The sequence below is a fragment of the Poecilia reticulata genome, linkage group LG6, assembly GCF_000633615.1.
Source record: "Poecilia reticulata strain Guanapo linkage group LG6, Guppy_female_1.0+MT, whole genome shotgun sequence".
In the NCBI taxonomy this organism is placed as follows: Eukaryota; Metazoa; Chordata; class Actinopteri; order Cyprinodontiformes; family Poeciliidae; genus Poecilia; species Poecilia reticulata.
The window spans coordinates 16,266,521-16,286,388 of record NC_024336.1 but is presented as its reverse complement, the minus strand read 5'-3'; the positions used below and the strand labels follow the sequence as shown (position 1 = coordinate 16,286,388).

At 37.5% G+C, this 19,868-nt stretch overlaps 1 protein-coding gene across 2 annotated transcripts; it reads right to left on the bottom strand.

The window, feature by feature from the left end:
* Nucleotides 1–6,007: 6,007 nt before the first annotated feature.
* ehf (ets homologous factor) lies at nt 6,008–19,306 on the bottom strand. Of its 2 annotated transcripts, XM_017305127.1 has the most exons (10): nt 19,225–19,306; nt 14,597–14,744; nt 12,353–12,463; nt 11,652–11,909; nt 10,223–10,267; nt 10,076–10,117; nt 9,888–9,950; nt 9,751–9,795; nt 9,467–9,662; nt 6,008–7,795 (listed from the first exon to the last, which is right to left on the bottom strand). In XM_017305127.1, exons 3-10 carry the CDS (start codon nt 12,426–12,428, stop codon nt 7,696–7,698), a joined length of 825 nt encoding a protein of 274 aa, XP_017160616.1. In that variant the 5' UTR covers nt 12,429–12,463; nt 14,597–14,744; nt 19,225–19,306; the 3' UTR covers nt 6,008–7,695. The 2 variants fall into 2 exon arrangements, with proteins under 2 accessions (XP_017160616.1, XP_008409729.1); XM_008411507.2 differs by lacking the exon at nt 19,225–19,306 and having other exon boundaries at nt 14,597–14,785.
* Nucleotides 19,307–19,868: the final 562 nt, after the last annotated feature.

The window sequence follows — 19,868 nt, the reverse complement described above, 5'->3', positions numbered from 1 at the left end:
ATATATAATTTTTCTGTGCTTCGTTCTTTTCTCTTTCTATCTACAGAGGTTTCAATTTCAGAACAAAAGTTAGCACTGACCTGTCCAGTGTTTTCTGTTTATTGGTTTTGTAGCATTGTTGTTTATTGAACCCTCACCATGACCTCATTGCAAGCCAAGACCAATGACCAACAAGCTTCTTTCACATGAGCTTATATGAAGGTGCTATTAATTTTGTTCTCCACTTTACACAATGCCTTTTGACATTTCAACAAGTTTACTTATCATATTAATCATTTGCATCATTAACTCTACATGAATGGGATTTTAAATAAAGTGAAACTAATCTTTAAAGGTTTTGTATTTCTTTATCAAAACAGTAAGTGTTTTACTATCTAAGTTATTGCTTAACATAAAAACGAGGTTAAAAAAAAAAGCAGTGAATCCTCTTTTTTAGATAATCCTTACTGATAATCCAAAATAGCTTTAGTCCATAAACTTACAACAATGAGGCCATATTCTTTCCTTGTGTAAACTCTTCAGTTTCAAAACCAGTTGAGCGTCATCGTTGCAATGATAACATCGAAGAAATGTTTCCAGTAACTTACCTGGTAATTCTTGAACGTTCTTCCTTGTACTACTTCCTTACAGGAAGGCTGACTGTTGCAGATAAACAAAGAAAACAATTAGAAAGTTGTGCCATCGAGACGTATATCTTCTGAATAGATAGTCAAATGACATACATTTTGCAGCAGGTTGTTCAAATAATCTTGTAAATGATCTTCTACTTTGTGATAAAGTAGGTATAGAGGGAGCAAAACTTTGACAGCCATTTCTTCCGCTGCTGCTAATGTTTTGGGGTTTGGGGCAAATTTCAGAGCAAATTACTACAAGAAAAAGTTCCACCACCAGACTCCTGAAATCTCCCCTGTTTTGCTGGATATAACCTCAGGGAGGTGACTCTTATAACCTACCTACTACACTGACATCAGACTGAGGAACGCTTTCCCCATTCCTTATTTATAGCTGTAAAATGTTTAAGATGTTTCTTGCATGTACAGCACATTTCAAAGCCCCTTATCCTAATCTCAAAGAGAGATGCATAAGAGTTTTGACTCAGCCTATGACTCACCATTTCTTTATTCCTCAGCCAGTGTCTGCTGGATTCACTGGTATGTTTTGGGACATTTTCATGTTGCAGAACAACCAGTTGTTGATACACAGCAGAGTTTATGATGGATTCCATGCTGGTGAGCCGAGCAGGTCCTGCTGTAGCAAAGCATCCCCAAACCACAACATTTCCAGTCGGGTGCTTCACAGTGTATTAGGTTATTTTCCTGGAATGCTGGATGTATTTTGTTTACGTCAAACATTCTCGGTCCCCTCGTGTCCAAAAAAATTCAACATTATCCTGGAATAGCTGGTGTTTGCCTATGTGCCCAGCTTTAGTCTGGCCTTCATATTTCTAGAGATCAATAATTTCCTCCTTACACACCTCTTATGAAAGTTAAACTTTTGCAATGCCAATGAAAGTTTTATTCATGTAGCAACTTTACAGACAATAAAATTGACTGCAGTGTAATGTAAAGTAAAATGAAATATTACCAGTGAAATAGAGAAAATGAAATTAAAAAGCAGCTTAATAAGCAGAAAACACAGAGAAAAAGATCAGATCTAAATGAACTTGAAATAAAAAATAAAACTGTACATTTTTCAAGAGGCGCTTTGCAGCACACACATCAAATGTCAGGCTCTTCCAGAGTCTAGGTGCTGCTAAAGCACAAGTCTGATCCCCTCCATTCTTCAATGTGACACAAATGCACAAAAGCATCTGGCAGGATGAGCTCTGCGCTCTTTTCACGATATATGACTTGAGCAGTTTCGCTAAAAACGTGGGTGGTAGATCATCTAAATCTCTGATTTGAGCCAGTCAGCTGTGTTATTTTCTGATTGTACAAGCAATCACTTTCCTATCAACAGTAGCAAGAGCCTGGTGTAGATAATAGATCTTGTGATGTCATTTTAGATGCTATTGAATATTTATTTTAGTATGTTGGTCTCTTCTTTCACGGCGTAGACAGCCAGATCTGGGAATGTTGGCATCTATTTTGAATGTCCTACACTTGTAGACTAATTTCCTTATGGAGAAATGACTGATTTTACATCTTTTTGAGACATAATCCCTAATAAATTGCTAAAGTCTTCTTCTAAAAGAATGCAGGTAGCGCTTTCAATCTTCCCATGGTATTTACTCTCACTTATCTGTCAGGGGCATGCACAAATATTTTTCAAATGTATAAAAGGCAAAAGGAAAGATGTTCTCTTCATGCTGACCTGACATGAAATAGCTGTGTGATCTAAGCCATTTGAAGTGGAAATAAATATTAAAGTTTCATTCATCCATTAACAAAATGCCTTGACTTCAGCTTCTGCTTTTTGTTTCTATTCATTTAAATTTTCAAATCAACACAAACTACTCTTTTGTCCAAATATGTTTGACAAAAATATGCAGGATTTCAGAATGGGTGATATTTTTTTTCACGTTTATATATTTATTTTAAGTAATAGGTTTGATATTAATGAATTCAACTTCATTTCATTCAAAGTACACCTGTTGTATGTATCATTATAATATTATAATATATATTAAAAAAAAAACAGCTGCCAAAAGTAAACAGACAACATAAGCATGTGAAATTACAAAAGGTGAATAAGATGTGTTTTTATTGTTGTTGTTTTAAAGAAAAGATAAAAAAGGAATGTGTGTTTTCTATAGATCATAGAAAAATGATATACGTTTGGCATGAACTGCACTATTACACGGCTTATTTAAAAAAATAAAAATAAAAAAAGATTAATTCAAACAATCATACTTTTCATATCTCGGTGATCTACTGCCCCCTGGTGGGAAGAATGCGGGATCTCACTTACGTGCGAATTTTCAAACAAGGTCTATCAAACAATGTTTAAACGTCACAATAATGTAATGATGAATACATTCTGTTTATTTTAGGTGCTATTACAGTAAGATTGTGGTCGATCTGTCTCTATTTTAACAAGCAAATTTAACATAGTTTATCTAATTCTAAAAACGAGTTTTTTAAATATTTTACTCTTGTACAGATCATCTGAGATTGGGGATTTTACTGTGCATGGTGGTGAAAACTGATTTGATTAATCAAATCAGTCCCTTTGAAATACAATTTACATTGAACAGACATTAAGCAAACATTAGCAAAAATGTTTTACTTAGTCAGGAAGACTAAGTAAAGTCTTCCTGAAGCAAGACAGTATTCAGTTTTTTTTGTACTACTTTAAAATATTAAGCAACGTTACAAATATTAGATCATTAACATAGAAAAGAAAATATCTCGCTTACAAAACCAGATTAATCAAATTTATTAAATATGGCTGTCTCCATGTTCTTGGATGGAACAAGGAAGCTATGAAGTGATTTTTATGGATAGTGGAATATAGTGGACAATAGTGGAAGAAATGCAGAGCAGGAAGTTATTATTGTTACATTTTTGAGGAAACAAAACAAAAACACCTTTGACCTGTCAAAAAGGAAACAAAAATTAAAAAAAAGAAACAACTTCCTCATACTTTAAGACTGCCAAGAAACACCGAGAGGATGTATGTGAAAAATCACAGCAAAGTCTATTCAGATATGTTTTTGGGGCATATCATGACGTATCGCGTCTTAGAACAACTCATCCGATTTAACTGATTCACAACACATTAGTTAGTCATGCTGGAACAATTTTATTAAAGATCATTTGAGTAATGATTAGCTTGACTGTGGCTAGCATTCTGTGATGTGTTCCTATCCTTCAAAAGGCATGACTGCAGCGACACAGCTCTAATCTGTCCAAGTCACAGTTTGAACTCAGGGCCTTATGGGTTCATTTGAGTGTGAACAGGGGAAGACAATACAGTAGCTCCACTGAGCAGGATCTCTAATACACAATCCCATCAGTCCCAGTAGTCTTCATGCCTGTGCTCAGGTTATCTTTAATCACGTCCTTGTTCTTCCTCCAGCATGTATCTGATTGAATTAATGCGCTCCCTTTTAAATGTTATAATAGCTTCTGTGCAGCTCATTCAAACCTGAACATAATTTTCTGACGAGGGGAGATAAACTATTGGGGGAAGATAGTACATGCTGTTTTCAATTCCACAAATGAAGTCACTGTTTTGGGTTCAGCGAAATAAGTGCAGGAGGTAAATAGATTACATACAATGAGACTAAATTATATTTTTTGTAACAGATGACGTGACATACAATCAAAGTACACACAACTAAAACGAAACACGCAGATTTTCCATTTCAAGTTCATGTGACGTTATTTTTCTCCTCAGATCCATTACAACTGGTTTGAGTGGATGTTTCCATTCATGCCCTCAGTGCCTTCTGCAGCTGCGATGAAGCCAAGCCTTGTAATCTAAATACATGTTCTGCTGGTTTAACGGTGCCTTGCAAATTTACTTCTGACACAGTTCCCTCTTTTACTCCCAGCTAGTTCCTGAGATTCCTTTAAATCTTAGGCTCACACACATGCACTACATTGACATTACGCACGATAAAGCTCGATTCAAATCAGTTGCCGTCAGCCTTTAAGCATACTCGCACACTGAGGATATGTAAAGCAAGGGTTTGTGTTCAGCAGGCAGTGGTCTGTTAGGAAAATGAAGCTCTTGTCTGCAGAGGTTAGATCAGTCTACTTTATTTGCCTATAACTGCCCATTTATCTTCAGTTAGTCACATAAAACACACCCGGCATAACAGCTCCCAGCACCAGCTCGATTGCTCCGAAGTGAAACTAAGGCCAGATTTGCGATCTCCAGGTCTTTAAACAGCCTTACTGATTGTTAATTGCCCTTTTTCATCTCTTTGTCCTTCAGTGTGCTCATAGTCATGTGCAACACACACTGCTTGGATACATTATCTGTGATAGTCAAATATCATAAAGATTTCAGATAAATGTTAAGTAGCACATACTTTACTCGGTGTGCAATGTGTCCTGGTGGTTTCCAGACACCATGTCGAGAATTTGATTCACACGTTTCTTTTATTTAACAGCTTCCACCTTCTTTTGCCCCTTCGAGAATCCTTGGAACATGTTTAAATGTTAAAGTTTAAATATATTCATCCTTCACTGCAGTAGTATGATCTATTTGACTTATAAATATTGCATTACACAGTGGCACATTCAGCCACTCTTAAAAATAGGACAAATGAAGCAACATGCCATTCAATTAAGAGAGTTGTGAATTGATCTTCATGAATTACTATCCTGAGCTTGCAGATTGCAAGCTCCAAGAGAAGTGTGTTTTTTGGGATGAAGAAGTCTCAATTATGAGTGTTACATAAAACCTACAAGTCAACTGGTTACTCTGGATTCATCCCAGGGAAAATACTTTTCAGTCCCACCATCATAAGACTTAAATTGGGATGTTAATTGGGACTATTGGGACTTTAATTAGAAGCATATGCTTTGGTCCGATTATTTTTGTTTGAACAGCAAACACTCTAGATGAAGCTGGTGCAAAACAAAGGGTTGAAATGTGTGGGTATGGTGTGTGATGCTGCTGGCGTGGAGGTTATTGGAGTCTGACAGCATGGATCACAAATATTTTGAAAGTCTAGGCTATTTTTGCAAATATCTGGTGGACTCTGGCAGAGAACTGAAGGTGGGTAATAACTGAGTCTTTCTGAAGTAAACAAATCACCAGAGAGATGATTTACCAAATAGAAATTCTGCATTTTATGACCACTTCTTTACTGAATAGGAATGGACACAGGTCTCTGGTAGGTCCAATGAAGATTGAGGTCTAAGATTCCATCTCTCTGTATGTTCAACCTCGTTAAATGCTGCCAAAGACTAAGTTCTGCACTATTTGCAGAAGGAGTGTACAGATCTGTCTGTTGTGAATGTGTGGTTGAATGCACTAAACTGTAGTGTGGTAATGTAAGGAAAAATGAAAGATGAAATCATCGTAAGACTTTTGTTTTCATCAGAACTGATTTCAGATTTTTTATTTTTGTACAAAAAATGCTGCAAATGTAGAGTTCACCGAATGCGTAAGAAACTGAAACATGCTGTACTTTCATATGACAATGTAGAATCTGAACAATAGAGATATGATGCATGAGGATTTTAATTTGAACTGTTGATTTTTTTTTAAATTTTTTTATGTATATTAACAATGCGGCAATCAGCAGCGTCTGATTCCAATTCAATCATTAGTATGCACGGGCTCCATCTCACTTTTAGGATACAAGTGATTTTAATTTACAGAGTAGTAAAAAAAAATTTACAAAATCACAGCTAATTTCTTAAGTCACAAGTACCTTCCCTGGCAGATAAAACTGTGTCCTGGTTGTCTTTCAGAAATTGCATCGGGTTTTGTCAGGCAAAAACTGCGTTTTATTCTGAATAGTGACATCACATGTTCCTTCCACTGGCAATATTGCAATATGTGTGCATGGAATAGAGCACAAAAGAGTGAAAATTAAAGAGATAGATGCAGCAGTGTGCAAGAACAACTTTGATGCCATCAGTTAAGATAATGACACAATGAAGTGTCAGTGAATGTCACACTATGTAAAGAGGGGTCACCAAATGCCAGATAAGTCCGGGAGAAGATTAGACGTGAATTTGCTTGTGAGCGCAGGCCAAAGAAAGTAGCCTTTTATTGACACTGCTTTTATCTGGAAGCCAATCGTGGACCAGTCGTTTGTCAGCTGCCTACTGGAACCAGCTTGTTCACACACTGGCAAAGAATTAACTGTGTGGCATTTCACAGTGTCACGATTAAAGAAAAGAAACCCGCACTCTCTATGTACGCAGGTCTTTTCACAGATTAGCTTGTAACAAATTTAGCAGTAAAGAAAGGATGTTTGAACTGTTGCTGTTAACTACAGCCAGCTGACAATATTGTTTAAGTTTTCTCAAAAATTGCTACAATTAACACGATGCCTTGGAAACATCATCGTTTCGTTGACTGATCCGCTCTATTTTACATTTGGCAGTATACAAAACTCCTAAAAATGAGTTGGTTGAAATAAAACAGTTACAAACTTTATTTGTATCAAATATCTAAAAACACATACACTTTCTTTACAATAAAAAAAAAGCAAATCATGTAATAAAACAAAGTAAGCTTCAAAATTCCAGTGAATATTAATATTTCACCTTGTATACGTTTCTTGCACTGTGCCTATGGGATCTTTTTAAATTTAATTTCATTTAATTTTAGCTTAAGTGAATGAGCTTCCCAAAGGACATTTCACAGTATCAGTGTCAAAACACGTAACACAAATTTGTCACACATGCTTGAACAGCTACATCAAACATGTGTTCCTTTGGAACTTACATTTTCAAAAATGCATTTCATCAGCAACAAAACAAAAACACACACAAGCTTCATTGTGTTTCGTATTCATTTTTCTTAGTGCTTTTGCTCAGCTTTTCATCTGCTAAATATTATGTAAACACAACTTTTTGAGATCTGACTGGCACAGCTCAAAAAGAATCTCAGTGCAGTGGCAATGCAAAGGGAAACATAAAAAGAAATACAAAATAAAAATAGAAAACATTTGTAAACAACTTAAACACACCTATATTTAAAAAAAAGTCAACTAAAAACCACGTTCAAATGTTACACTTATGCACATAAGGCATGGAAAAAAAAAATAAATTAATGAAATTATCACTTCTCTGTCTCCCTCCATCCTCTTGCATTCCTTCCAAACTTGTAAACCAGTCTGCGCCCATCCACTCGCTCTAAAATTTCTCTCTTGTAATAATATCTGTAATGGAGACAGGAACAAAATTCATTTTAGAAAATTCACAATATATTTATTTATTTTTTCCTGAAGTTTTGTTTCTGTTTGTTTATAATTAGGCCATTCAAAATGCAGCTTTTTTTATGACGAATGTGTTATGCTTAATTTTGTAAAAAAAAATAAAATAAAATGGCATATCAAAAATTAACCATAACCTTTCTATATAATAAAGATGTGTAAGGAATTCCAACAAATCAATGTAAGGAGTTGGCAGGATACATAAAACCGACTCAACTCATAGAGTTTAAAACAATTCTATCAAATACTGTGGAAAAGATCTGTGAATTTCTAAAATTAAAAAAGTAATCAAAACATTATCTCTCTAAATACTCGGTTGTTTAACAAATAGAAATACATTTTGCTCATTTACCTATTTTATCTCACCTGAAATAGGAAAACAAAAAATGACTCGATATCAAGACAGGGACAGAAATGGAATGGAAGTCCTCTTATACAATGTATCTAAAAGCCTGGTTTGAACTGCGTGCCTCCAGGTTGCACAACCAGGATTTGATCTAAAGGTGTTAGAATGCAGCTGGTATGTTATTTGACACCATGTTTTGTTTGCTTTTGCAACACGTCAGCACCTGAACACAATAGTTGTTCGCTTTGTTGCTTTCTGTCTGACTTGTTTTCTCCTCAAATGTAAGATTTTTCCAATCAGCAAGAAACAATTTTCCATATTTTTAATAGATTTGCTCTTTATTCTTGATATTTCACTTCCTCGTACCTCATTAGCATATTTTTCTCTTTTCAGAACAGTATTTTCTATTGCTGAATATTAAGACTTTACGACTAGTTTAATATTTAATGCAGTTCAAAGTGTAAAACTTTAATGTTAAGCTATTCATATTTAATCTCAATGTGCTTGCTTATAACTCCATTAAGCTTAACACAGTGACTCCCATTGTGTAAATACTTTGCAAAATAGGAGTATGATAAGGCAACTTTCTATTAAGGTTACACAGACTTTAAATTTTATGTAATGATTTTGGATAAAATATTTTTGACTACTTTTCTTTTGTCATTATTCTTTACCTTTGAGTGAGAGCACCAGTCTTCAGTTACAAACTGCAAATCATTTAACAACAGAATACATAAAAAAACCACCTTTGCCCTCACAGTGACACTACGCTCCTGTAGATACATGTGATTTGTACAATAATGCTGCTATGACTCAACCAGCCAATATTTCCTTGGTGAAATTCTCTTTTTTTTCTGCCTGTATGTTAATAACATATAGTAGGAATGAATATGAGTTAATATTCTATTGCTTTGAGCAATAGAAACTCATTAAAACTGTTGTTCAAGTTTTATGGTTTTGGTAGGAACCCCCAAGAATGCAGTGATAAGAATTTGAACCGATTCACTTTCCTTCAGATTTAGAAAACCAACAACACAATGTTGAATTTCTTGCTTATGACAAATGACACAAGTTGAGACAAAACTAATACTGAATAGTGATAAAACTGGTGGAGGAACCAAGACAAAAATTGTAATTTATTGATTGCTAAATAAAAAAATAAAAAATAAAAATGGTATGGAGTGYAGTCATTCCCACAGTGTGTTTTATGGCATGCAAACATGAGGTTTTGTATTTGTGTAGCAACATTTGTAAAACCTGTGTGGCCGTACCTCATTGCACGACTTAGTTTCTCATAGGTCATGCTACTGTTATTCTTCTTCTTTCCCCATAGCTGAGCCACAGCCTCAGACTTCAGGAAGCGGAATACCCCCTCTGTTCGATCTTCCCACTTGATCAGCCCAGGGTTTCTCTCTGGGTTCAGAAGAATGTCTCTGATGAACTCCCACAAGTGGGTTCCTCTCGGGTCTTTTGGGACAAAAGCAAGAGGCAGTAAAACAACTGACATATTGTGGAACTAAGGGGACTTCTTGTAAGCTGTGTTTCTATTACTTACTGTGTTTTTTGACCTGATGACTTCGACTAAAGGACCGTTTAATGTCTGAAAGAATAAATTTAAACATGGTGAGCAGGCATTATCAATCAGCTCCAGCCACTGTGCTGCATAAACTTTTTTTTATTTTTATGTCTTACCAGGACTTGAAGGGGTGGGAGAGACATTGGGAGCATGTGAGTGAACCAAAGGATCATAGACTTCTGATTAAAAAAACAAAAACAAACCAAAAAAAAAAAAAAAATCATAAAATCATCAGTCAGGCAGCTGTTTGAATAAAATGTGTTTTAGCAAAGCAATCCAATTCCAGAAGGATATATTTGTTTACCTCCGGGTGGATAGCTGACATCTGGAAACGGACATAAGTCAGCTGTAAAATGGGGTAAATGTGAGTGGAAGGAACATTTATTGGGAATCAACTAAATAGCCCTGAGCAAATCTTCCCAAACAGCATTAATGCTGTTTTTCAACTCACTTTCATGTTTGATCTCCAGCTGCCCGATATCCACATGGTACTGGCCTGCGCATCAATAAAGAGGGAACAAAAAAAAATCATTTTAGCACAAACATTATTTGCTATGCAATATTTTAAAGACTGAATATTTTGATGGTTAGGCATTTAACAATATAGTTTGATGCAGACATAGTTACACAAAACTACAAGAATCAAGCTGATCAGCTGGCATAAGCACAACGAGCAACTTTTGACAGATTTTGACATAACTGTGAAACATTTCTGTTGCAAGGTGTAAGCTGAAGCAAATTGTATCCWTGATGGTTTCCAGAAGTTTAGCSTGTGCAAAAATCTTACAATATTCCTGTTTGAATTTTTCTGTTTGATTTTCTGATTAGTTTGACTAATTTAAAAGAAAAAGGTCTCTTTGCAAGCTTTAAACAAGTCTCTGCTGAATGAATGAACTGAAACTATCAAAAAGTGCCCCAAGCAGTGCGCAAGATGGCCTGAGATTACATCAGGTACATCACTGGTACATTGCTTTRAGGCATTATCAGACAATGCTTTACAAGGCAAAGTAAGTGAACTGTGTTGTATCTACAGATTTTAATAACTTGGCATGAACATTTMTGCTCTGATTGGTGGTTTTCTGTCTGACAAAAATACTTTGTCAGACAAAGTATTTTGTCAGACTTGTGGAAACAGAACTACAAAACACAGACACCAGATTGTGAAGCACCCGTTTACTTTATCAAGTTCAAAGCACAAAGTTCCCATTTGTGCTTTGAACTTTAGACACCTATTCTTGGCTTCCACGTTCTGTTTTTTGTCAAGAATGGTAACCACGTGGATGTTTGTGCGTAAGGTAAATTAGCTCCGAGTTCCAGTCAGGAAGAACAATAACAGCACTGAAGTTTTACTTTACCATGCCTTTCAAACAGGAGGTTAAACCTGTTATACCAGGTTTTCTGGCACTGTTTTCGCTTGGAGGACTCTTAACTTTAGATGCTAGATGAAAGATTATGTGTTTTTCTCATTTGTTAGACATGAAAATGAAATATCTCGGCTGTCTTGCAAGCTAAAACCTACACCCGAGAGAAGTAAAAAGGTTAGAAGGTGATTCCTTGAGGCTCCAAACATCATGTTTCTTCACAGACTCTAATTAAAATCAATAGATGAGTCATTTTCTGCTCCTGTTTACCTTCACGCCCCCTGTGATTTGTTAGACGACCCACTCCAGAAAGAGAAAACAACAAATCTATCATCTCCCCTCGCTTTAAGTACTCCAGCACCATGCAGTGCAACCCCTGACTGACTTTTTGATCCCTTCTCGGCTTCACTCCATCTACGCTTTGTCCCGCACACAACACTGACCACACAGCCTTTCTTTTACTGGTAGTAATCGTCTTTTTTTCTGGCACCCCTGAACCACTCTCCCGCTCATACCTACCGCCCGATTTCAGCTCTGTGATGCTGTTGTAAAGAATGTGTCCCACACTGCCAGCAGCACGGATGAAGTCATGGTAGTTCAGGCTGCAAAGCTGATGGCCGTCCATGTCAAAGTTTTGGAAGGGAATGCCGGAGGCATCAATCTGGTGGATATCCATGACCTGCTGCAGCCACTCCCACACCTGGTACTTGCTCCAGAACTGAGGCTGGGAGTCGTGGGACCACAGGCGACTTGTGTAACTGGACATCACCAGTGGACCTGCATACAAATGTCAATAGTTAGAAAACAAACAAAAAAAATGTGTTTGCTGTTGTAGACAACCGTTAAAAATTAGGAAAACATATTCAAATGTTTTGCCAATAATGAATCTGAAACACGATTCACTCGAATTCACTTGATTCATTTCTCAGGATCTGGATTCAGATCCCCTTTTCTGTGAGCTTCAGGCCCACCAGGTGTGTAACTCATCATTTCTGAATGAGTTTCACTCCGTATTCTGGCGTCACAGAGATGGATTGCTGAAGGGAAAGCAATTAAAATTTCAAACAGAATGTTTTACCAGATTTTCTTCAGACATYTTAGGATTTTATCTGGACAATTTCATCAAGTAATTGATGTCAGGCAAAGACTGCCTACGTGATGCCTGGAAAGAATACTGTCAATTTCATCCTGACTCTGACAGTGCGGGTTACAGTCCTTACCGTCGTGATAAGAGTTAGCGGGTCCCCAGGTGACGGTCAGAGGGCTTTCCAGGGAGATGGATGGAGTTATGCTCATATTGCAGATTTTAAACTCTGACCATGGCTCAGGAGCTAAAGTACGAGAGGAGATTTGTTACTCTTTTATAAGCAAAAAAAATAAATACAATCTTTGCTTGTACCCAGACAATTGTTATGTTTTTATGGGTTCTGCCGGGCAGTAAGGAAAAGCGGTATTATTGGGCTGGTTGCGATGCAGGGTCACTGGTGGATTTTCTCTAGCAAAGGGAAGAAAACAGAGTAAACCAGACTGAGCCCACAGCAAATCTAGCAGCAAATCTAATACCCAGTTTATCAGATGCTGCATGTTTATTTTGAGCGCATGGAATTGTGTGAATGCATCTGCTTTTATCCATCAATGTCGTGTGTGAATGTCTGCGTGGGATTGTATGCAAGTGTGGAGAGACGGAAAGGTAGAGACAGTCTGTAGTCAAATTGGGGTACCACCATTCCTGAGTGCAGCCTCTTCCCACCCAATGTTGTGGACGTGGATAAAAAACGGCACCATACGAAATTTACTTTACAGTATATTTTAAAACTAGCTCATCATTCCATTTATGACAGCGACAACTGGGGCTACTTAATCATCCTGCCATAAAACTTTAGGTGAAAACTGTATAATCAAGTTGACACATCACATATAAAAGAGTGTTTTCTAGAGAACTAAAACAGARGCACAAAGCCTTCTGTGTCTGCGCCATTAACGCGCTGAATAAGCAAATTTGTCAGTTGGGTTTTACTTCTTGAAGGAAGTTCATTTGTTTATGTACTGTGCAAAAACTGTTTAATTTGTCTGTGTTTGAAGTGCATCAATTTTTGCTCTTCTCACTCTCAGTCAAAAAACTAGTTAACATTTCCATAATGAATGCATCTTTTTTCCATGTGGGTTGATTTTATCAACTGAGCGAGAAATAATTCCTAACAGTAACAAATATTTTTCAAGATTATTTTTTTTTTAATCATTTTAACACTCCATATTGCAAATATAAAATGTAAATAAAGGAATGTTTCAGACCTAACTCTGCGTGTATTTGCATGTGATGCAAATATACATGTATCAGAATTTCACCAGCTACACTGTTTTGGTGGCAGAAGTTCTTCATGCACACAATAGCTGACTTGTAGTTTTCATAGTTCACTGTTAATATTGGATTTTAACAGTGAGTTGCTGTTACAAGTCTAACAGGTGCTGCATTCTTGAGGAATGAGGCAGGCAGTTACTCATTTCTCATTAATATTGGCACTGATAAAGTAAACGGGTGCTTCACAATCTGGTGTCTGTGTTTTGTAGTTCTGTTTCCACAAGATATTTTTTTCCGGTAGTTATAGACATGTAATTAACTTGATGTGTAAAGACTTTAAATGATCAAATGGTCACCTACTATCTAATGTCACGGTAATTACTGACCTATTTTAAGCAACTCCACCATAAATCTAAGGCTTCACCTTTTCCCTGAATAATCTGGGTTGCACTTTTATTGTAGGCATTAAATAAAATGACACCAAGTCTCATTATACACCATGATCACAACAGTAGTGCATGTGCATGCAACCACCCTACTGACATACATAACTGAATAACATTTCATCTAAAAAATCTGGTAAATCACTTGTRTTAAAAAAGCCTACTGTGTCGATCTTTAAAACATGTTTTTCCTTAAGACCGGTCCCGCATGCCATCAGACCAAGCAGGATCAACTCCTCAGCTGTCAGTGTGCCAAGTCTTCAGACACGTTAACCCTTAGTGTCAGTCACCGCCGTGCACATATCTTATCAAGGCAGCAGTGTGGTCTACGTCAATGCGCCAATCAGAAAGCTACTTTTATTGTATACCGTAAGTCGAGTCATAACAGAAGATCACTCATTTTCCAGAATCATTAGTGAGAAGCCATTTATCCTCTGCAAAAGAAAACCCAAAGATAGTTTGCTTTCATTTTCACATTAATCCCATGGAGGCAGAGAAGCTTACAAAGTTTGCAGGTTTAATGTTTTAATTGCCTTCATATAAGCGATTTGTACAGTCGATCATGTGTTGAAGAATCCTCACTGTATTCAGCCGGCATTTCTTGTAAGTATGGTGAAATTACACATGCCATCACCACAGGTTTTACCGTAAACAAGAGTTGGCTGAGAAGGAAATAGAAGGAACTTGCAGTTATTTTGATTCAAGCAAAATTTGCCACTTACCAGAACAGAACAATGGGGCCCCACTGGACCAAACTGATAGAAGCCCCAGTTAGATCCTCCGCTGATCCAGTTGGACAGATCAATCCAGCTTCAGATGATTCTGGTACTGTGGTTTGCTTATGCTTAGAGCCAGGTGAAGTTAGTCGTCCTGCAATTCAATGCTATGAATCAACAGATGTATACAGGCTCTACAGGTGCTACCCCACCACAATGGGATTTTTTATCCACTTAACTTCCTTATCCCACTTGATTGGCTCCCTACAAGTTTACACAAGGTAGGTATTTGCATAATACACACCCACGCACGCACGCACCCCTACACACAGACACACACACACGCACACACCTGAAATAACTTTTACATTCCTCATTGGCACGGTTCTTCTCACGTTTAACACATAGAGCATGCTTACTCAAGCAAATAAATTCACACTAACAAGGAGACATGTAAACAACGRACACWTACACACACATCCATGGTCCAAATGCACTGCGAYGCTCCTAAGAGTAAATATTAAGATGTTTAAAAAGAATGCTTTCATGGTTGCTGAGCGGAGTTAAACATTACCGGAAAAAGAAATTCTCCTGTGTTAATATGTAGCACGATATTTGGTTTTCTTACAGCGTGATGAACGTTGAGCTGGCAGGTTAAACAGGAGGACCTAAGAGACTTAGTTTTCAGCTAATTTGTTTTCTTTTGAAACAGGCTAGTACTGCACCACAGAAAAAAAAATATTAAAAGAAGAGACAGCAAAACACTAGCTTTATTGAATTTCCACATTTGCACAGCTCAGAGTTTCCACTGGAATAGAGAAGTTGAAATTAAGTTCAAAAGAAGGGCAGGTGTGGGCTGTGATCATCACTTAAATAAGTTGTTTTAAACTTGACTCAGAGATACAGATGGACCCAAACTAATTCTAGTTACATTCAATTTTGATGAGATCTTTGAACAGCTTTGGCCCTAATGCAATAATTTACAAGTGATTGCAAGAGGGTTAAGAGGGATKGCTGTAAAGTTGACGCAACACAAGTGACTGTCTACTTGTGTTGAGACATTTGTTGTGAATTTGCACTATACAAGTAAACTGAATTGAATTGAAATACAMATGACTGACAGATGACGGTGTGCAACAAGTTACCATCACTTGTTAATGATATTCTTGGAGTTTTATTTCTGGGAATCAGTTTCCATACTCTGAACACATTTACACATCACACATTTCAATTTGTAATTTTTCAATTTGTTTGTGAGCCGYAATATACAGTTCTAGTCAGATGTTTGGACATGTGATAATGACTTTAGGCTTTTAATGATTTGTGTAGWTCATTCTCTATCCAGGGCGGATAAATAAAAGTAAATTATACTAAGCTGCTTTKAAGTTATTTTGTCTTTTCTCTCATCTGAATGTGGTCATAATTGCACAAAGACCTTCCAAACTTGAATTTCATTTTGTTTGTTTGTTTTCTGAAGTGAATCAGACTTTTAATCCAGTCCATYATTTATTTGCATGGTTAATATCAGGGGATTCCACAAGCTTAATGTTAGCTCGCTTTATGTGTGTAAAGACCAGGTTTGAGATGAGACTCTTGTTGGAAAACCCAACTGTGTCCAGTTTTCAACGTAATGACCCAAACGGTCTCGCTTTAGAGGAAGAAATATTTTTGAGAATGATTACAAACAGACACATGACATAAACCTGATGTGCATTTCTGAACTTTAAACAAATTAAGTAACAACTTAATAACTGACATCAGTTCATGAGTTGAGCTAGGAGTTGGATGGCAGTAATGAGATAAAGAGCTTTCTTTTAAACTAACTTTATGCTGTATGTGTTTATTTCTTGGTAAACATATTAATCTCAAGTTCTTGGTCCAGAGTTCAAATAGCAATTAAATGAACTTCACAAAGAAAAATAAAAATAAAATACACAGATCAAATGATAACATAAGCTAATTAACGGGAGCATTAAGCCTGCAGTGTTACTGTTTGATGAAAAGTTTCTTCATTCACAAGTGTGAATGACGAATGTACATTTCTGACTGCCATTGTATATGCATGTTGAATGCTGAGACAGTATAAGATGCACAATGAATTGATGGTTGGCACTGCTCTCTCACAGCAAAAAMAGTTCAGGGCATAAATTAATCAAATAAAATCCCAGTTGACTTTCTTTTTTTGTGCAGAGTTTGTTCTCATCCCTGCAATGTGTGTGTGTGTGTATGTGTGTACTCTGGTTTCCTCCCACACTCAAAAACGTGCATGCATGGCTAACTATTCACTCTAAAATCTGAGTATATGAATAGCTGCTTGTTCTCTGTGGCTCCATCTTGAGCCTATGGGGGCCTGGAGGAGGCCTGTGAGTGATGTTTATGGTGTGATGGATGTGCTGGGCTCCACCTTTTCCCACTTTTCTTGCACAAATATGAGTGAAGGATGAGTTGTATGATGCCAAGATACACCTGTGAATTTCTGTTTTTCTGTTGTTTTTCCCGCGTCGATTCCATCAGGTTTAAATCTCTTATTTCAAATAAACTTTTTCTATTAAACATCGTCTCTGCAGAAACAAGTTTGGAGAGAAAAATAACTTTACTGAAGATCCCGTTTCTTCATATCTACCGTTACTACTGGCAATGATTAGATAGATAGATAGATAGAGTTCAAGCCTTCTATTTTTGTTTCCCACCAATTAGAGTTGGGGGAAATTGTAACATCTCTCGTCTGACACCTAGATGTAATCTGTCAGTGTGTAACATTACAGAGCCTGTTGGGACCAGCAGCAGTGCTGGGATCGTGCTGATAATTGAGATCACTTTGAACAGGGTTGTACTAGACAATAGTAAAAAGCCAGTGAAAGAAAGGATAACAGGTTTTTCGCGTAGCTTTTTGTGCAAAGTCGAGGATAMAATAAAAATATTTGATGCAGAACAAATAAATCATATTTATTTATCATGCGTTAATATTGATTTATCTAGTCAAGCATTAATATTTCACAATTCAATAAAATAGAATAAAACAAGCTCTGCACTATTAAACTGCATATTTCATTATCCCGACTGGCTTAGATCAATAGCTTTCCCTCATTCCATAGGCTCTATGATCCATGTTTGGGTGTCTGTGCTCTGCAAGTTCAAGCTGCACTCGTCTTGGAAGTCCTTCCTCTCCAGCGTGTGTASCTCGGACTCTTTCCCGCAGACCATCCTCAGAGGTAATGAGGGATAGCATGATTATCTGTAAAACTTTCACTCCTCTCCCCATGAGCACCAGATCACCGCAGTCCTAATTGTAACACTCGGAACTACTGATCCCTTACAACTTAAAAGAAATCCCGCCCTCCTCCCCCCCATGTGGGTTTTTTAGATAGGTGGCATCAGTCCTCTTGGCTGCTCCTTATTTGTGACACTTTTTTTTGTGTTTGTTTGCTTTCCAGTAGCTGTGCGTCCTCCTCAGGAGGGGTTTTTGAAGAATGAAACACCTACAGAGAATAAAGGGGACCCAAGTGGTTCAGAATGCAGTCTTTGAAAGCTTAACCAGGTTTTAGTGCATGAAGATTAATGCGGCAATAATCAGCAAATGGAGCTCACCCACTTCTCATCGCATTCAGTCTGTCTAATTTTTTAAAACTTCTCTCTTCATCGGACTACTTTATTTGCTGCTTGACCAGGACAGCCTGCTTCTTAAGAGTTTCACTTTTGGGGTTCATCGTTCTGCTTTTCTWTTTGTTTCTTTCCGGCGGTTGTTGTGGGTCGACATMTGTAAAAGTCCGTCTGGAAAACAGCAGCATRAAAAAAAAAAGAWAAAGAAAAAGAGAGACACAGCAGGAGAGATCAAAGTCTGTCATATAGGCTTCACTCCGGGTGAGTCAGTCAGCCAGCCAGCCAACACTGCGAGAAAGCWGCGAAGGCATCCTCCCAGACACAAGGAAATGTCATCCAAAAGCAGTCTTTACAGGCAGTGCCATCTATTTCTGGGAGGGTTAAGTCACTCTCCAATAATAGTTCCCGTCTGATCCATTTATATAAAGGTTCATGACTTGCTTAGCAGAACTGTGACACACTAATGCTTTTTTTTTTTAAGGATGCGGTCAGAAGTTTCTCCATGACAAGAGCAGCTGTCAACACTGTCAGTCAGAGCAAGCAGACATGACAGGAGGAGGGTACAGTTGTCTGTTCCAATGAACAGTAACTTATTAGCAAGAGTATGTCTATTACTGTCCCAGTTGCCTCCTCTCTTTCATTAACCGCTTATCACACTCGTTAGTGTCAACTTTAATACTTCACATTTTGATTAGCATATGATCCATGGGGAAGGAAGGGAAAAATTCATTTTATTAGTGTCAATTACGGCTACAAATGACAATTTTACTGCCTAAATTGTGATTTTACGTTTCCCCCTTGTCAAAGAACAATGGGTGTGTAATTACAGTAATGAGAAGTGCAACAGAAGAAATGAATTATTCACAATCCTATTTTCTTTCTTGTTCTCTTTTACTCTGCCAYGTCTTTTCACTCGGCATCGGTCTGGCTGCATCGCTGATTACATGGGGAAAACATGGGTTCCGGGTGTCTCACAATGTATGAGCTTGGTGTGAAAGAAAAAAAAACAACAACAAAAAAAAACCTGCTCTTACCTGCACGGCATCCAGGAGCAGGACTGCACTCAAGATGATTGAGGTGTAGATTTCCTGTTCACCCATAGGTGACACTGTTGTCACATGCGCATCTGGCCGTCCCTGAAAATGAGGTTCTGTGATGAGTGAGCAGCACAGATGTGATATAAGAAAGTGTGGGCGATGAAACACTCTCCCTGACAGTTATTGACTATGCTGCCCATGGATGGTACCACTCATATGGGTTACAGTTACAGATCCTACATACATTATTAGCTTTTATAGGGAGGTGTGATACATGAGGGAGAGGGAGAGATTAGAGATGAGACGCCAGGGCAGCACAGATTTCAAGGGGTGCATTGCCAATTTGTTGTGACAGAGCTGTGCTGTCATATTGGTGCTGCCGCAGCCCAGTGGCAGCCCCTCGTGTTTCAATTATCACCTTTCTGAGGTGGACCATCAGCTGAGGCTCTTCCAAGGAAACAACGACTGCTTTTCTCAGTGTCCTAAATATTTCTAGTAAAACACAGCAGAGAAGCATCCGTTTAATTTTTACACAAACCACAACGCCTTAAAAAGTGACTGTCCAAACTTCAAGAAAATAAGGATTTTATGTGATAACTAAAAGATAGAGATCCACACCCCAGATAGACAAGTCAACTATT

Coding starts and splice junctions, on each gene's coding strand:
- ehf (XM_017305127.1), bottom strand. CDS start 12,428: ATGAGCATAACTCCATCCATCTCCCTGGAAAGCCCTCTGACCGTCACC. Junction 10,268..11,651: donor CACAGAGCTGAAATCGGGCG/GTAGGTATGAGC, acceptor ATTGATGCGCAG/GCCAGTACCATGTGGATATC. Junction 9,663..9,750: donor TCATCAGGTCAAAAAACACA/GTAAGTAATAGA, acceptor TTGTCCCAAAAG/ACCCGAGAGGAACCCACTTG.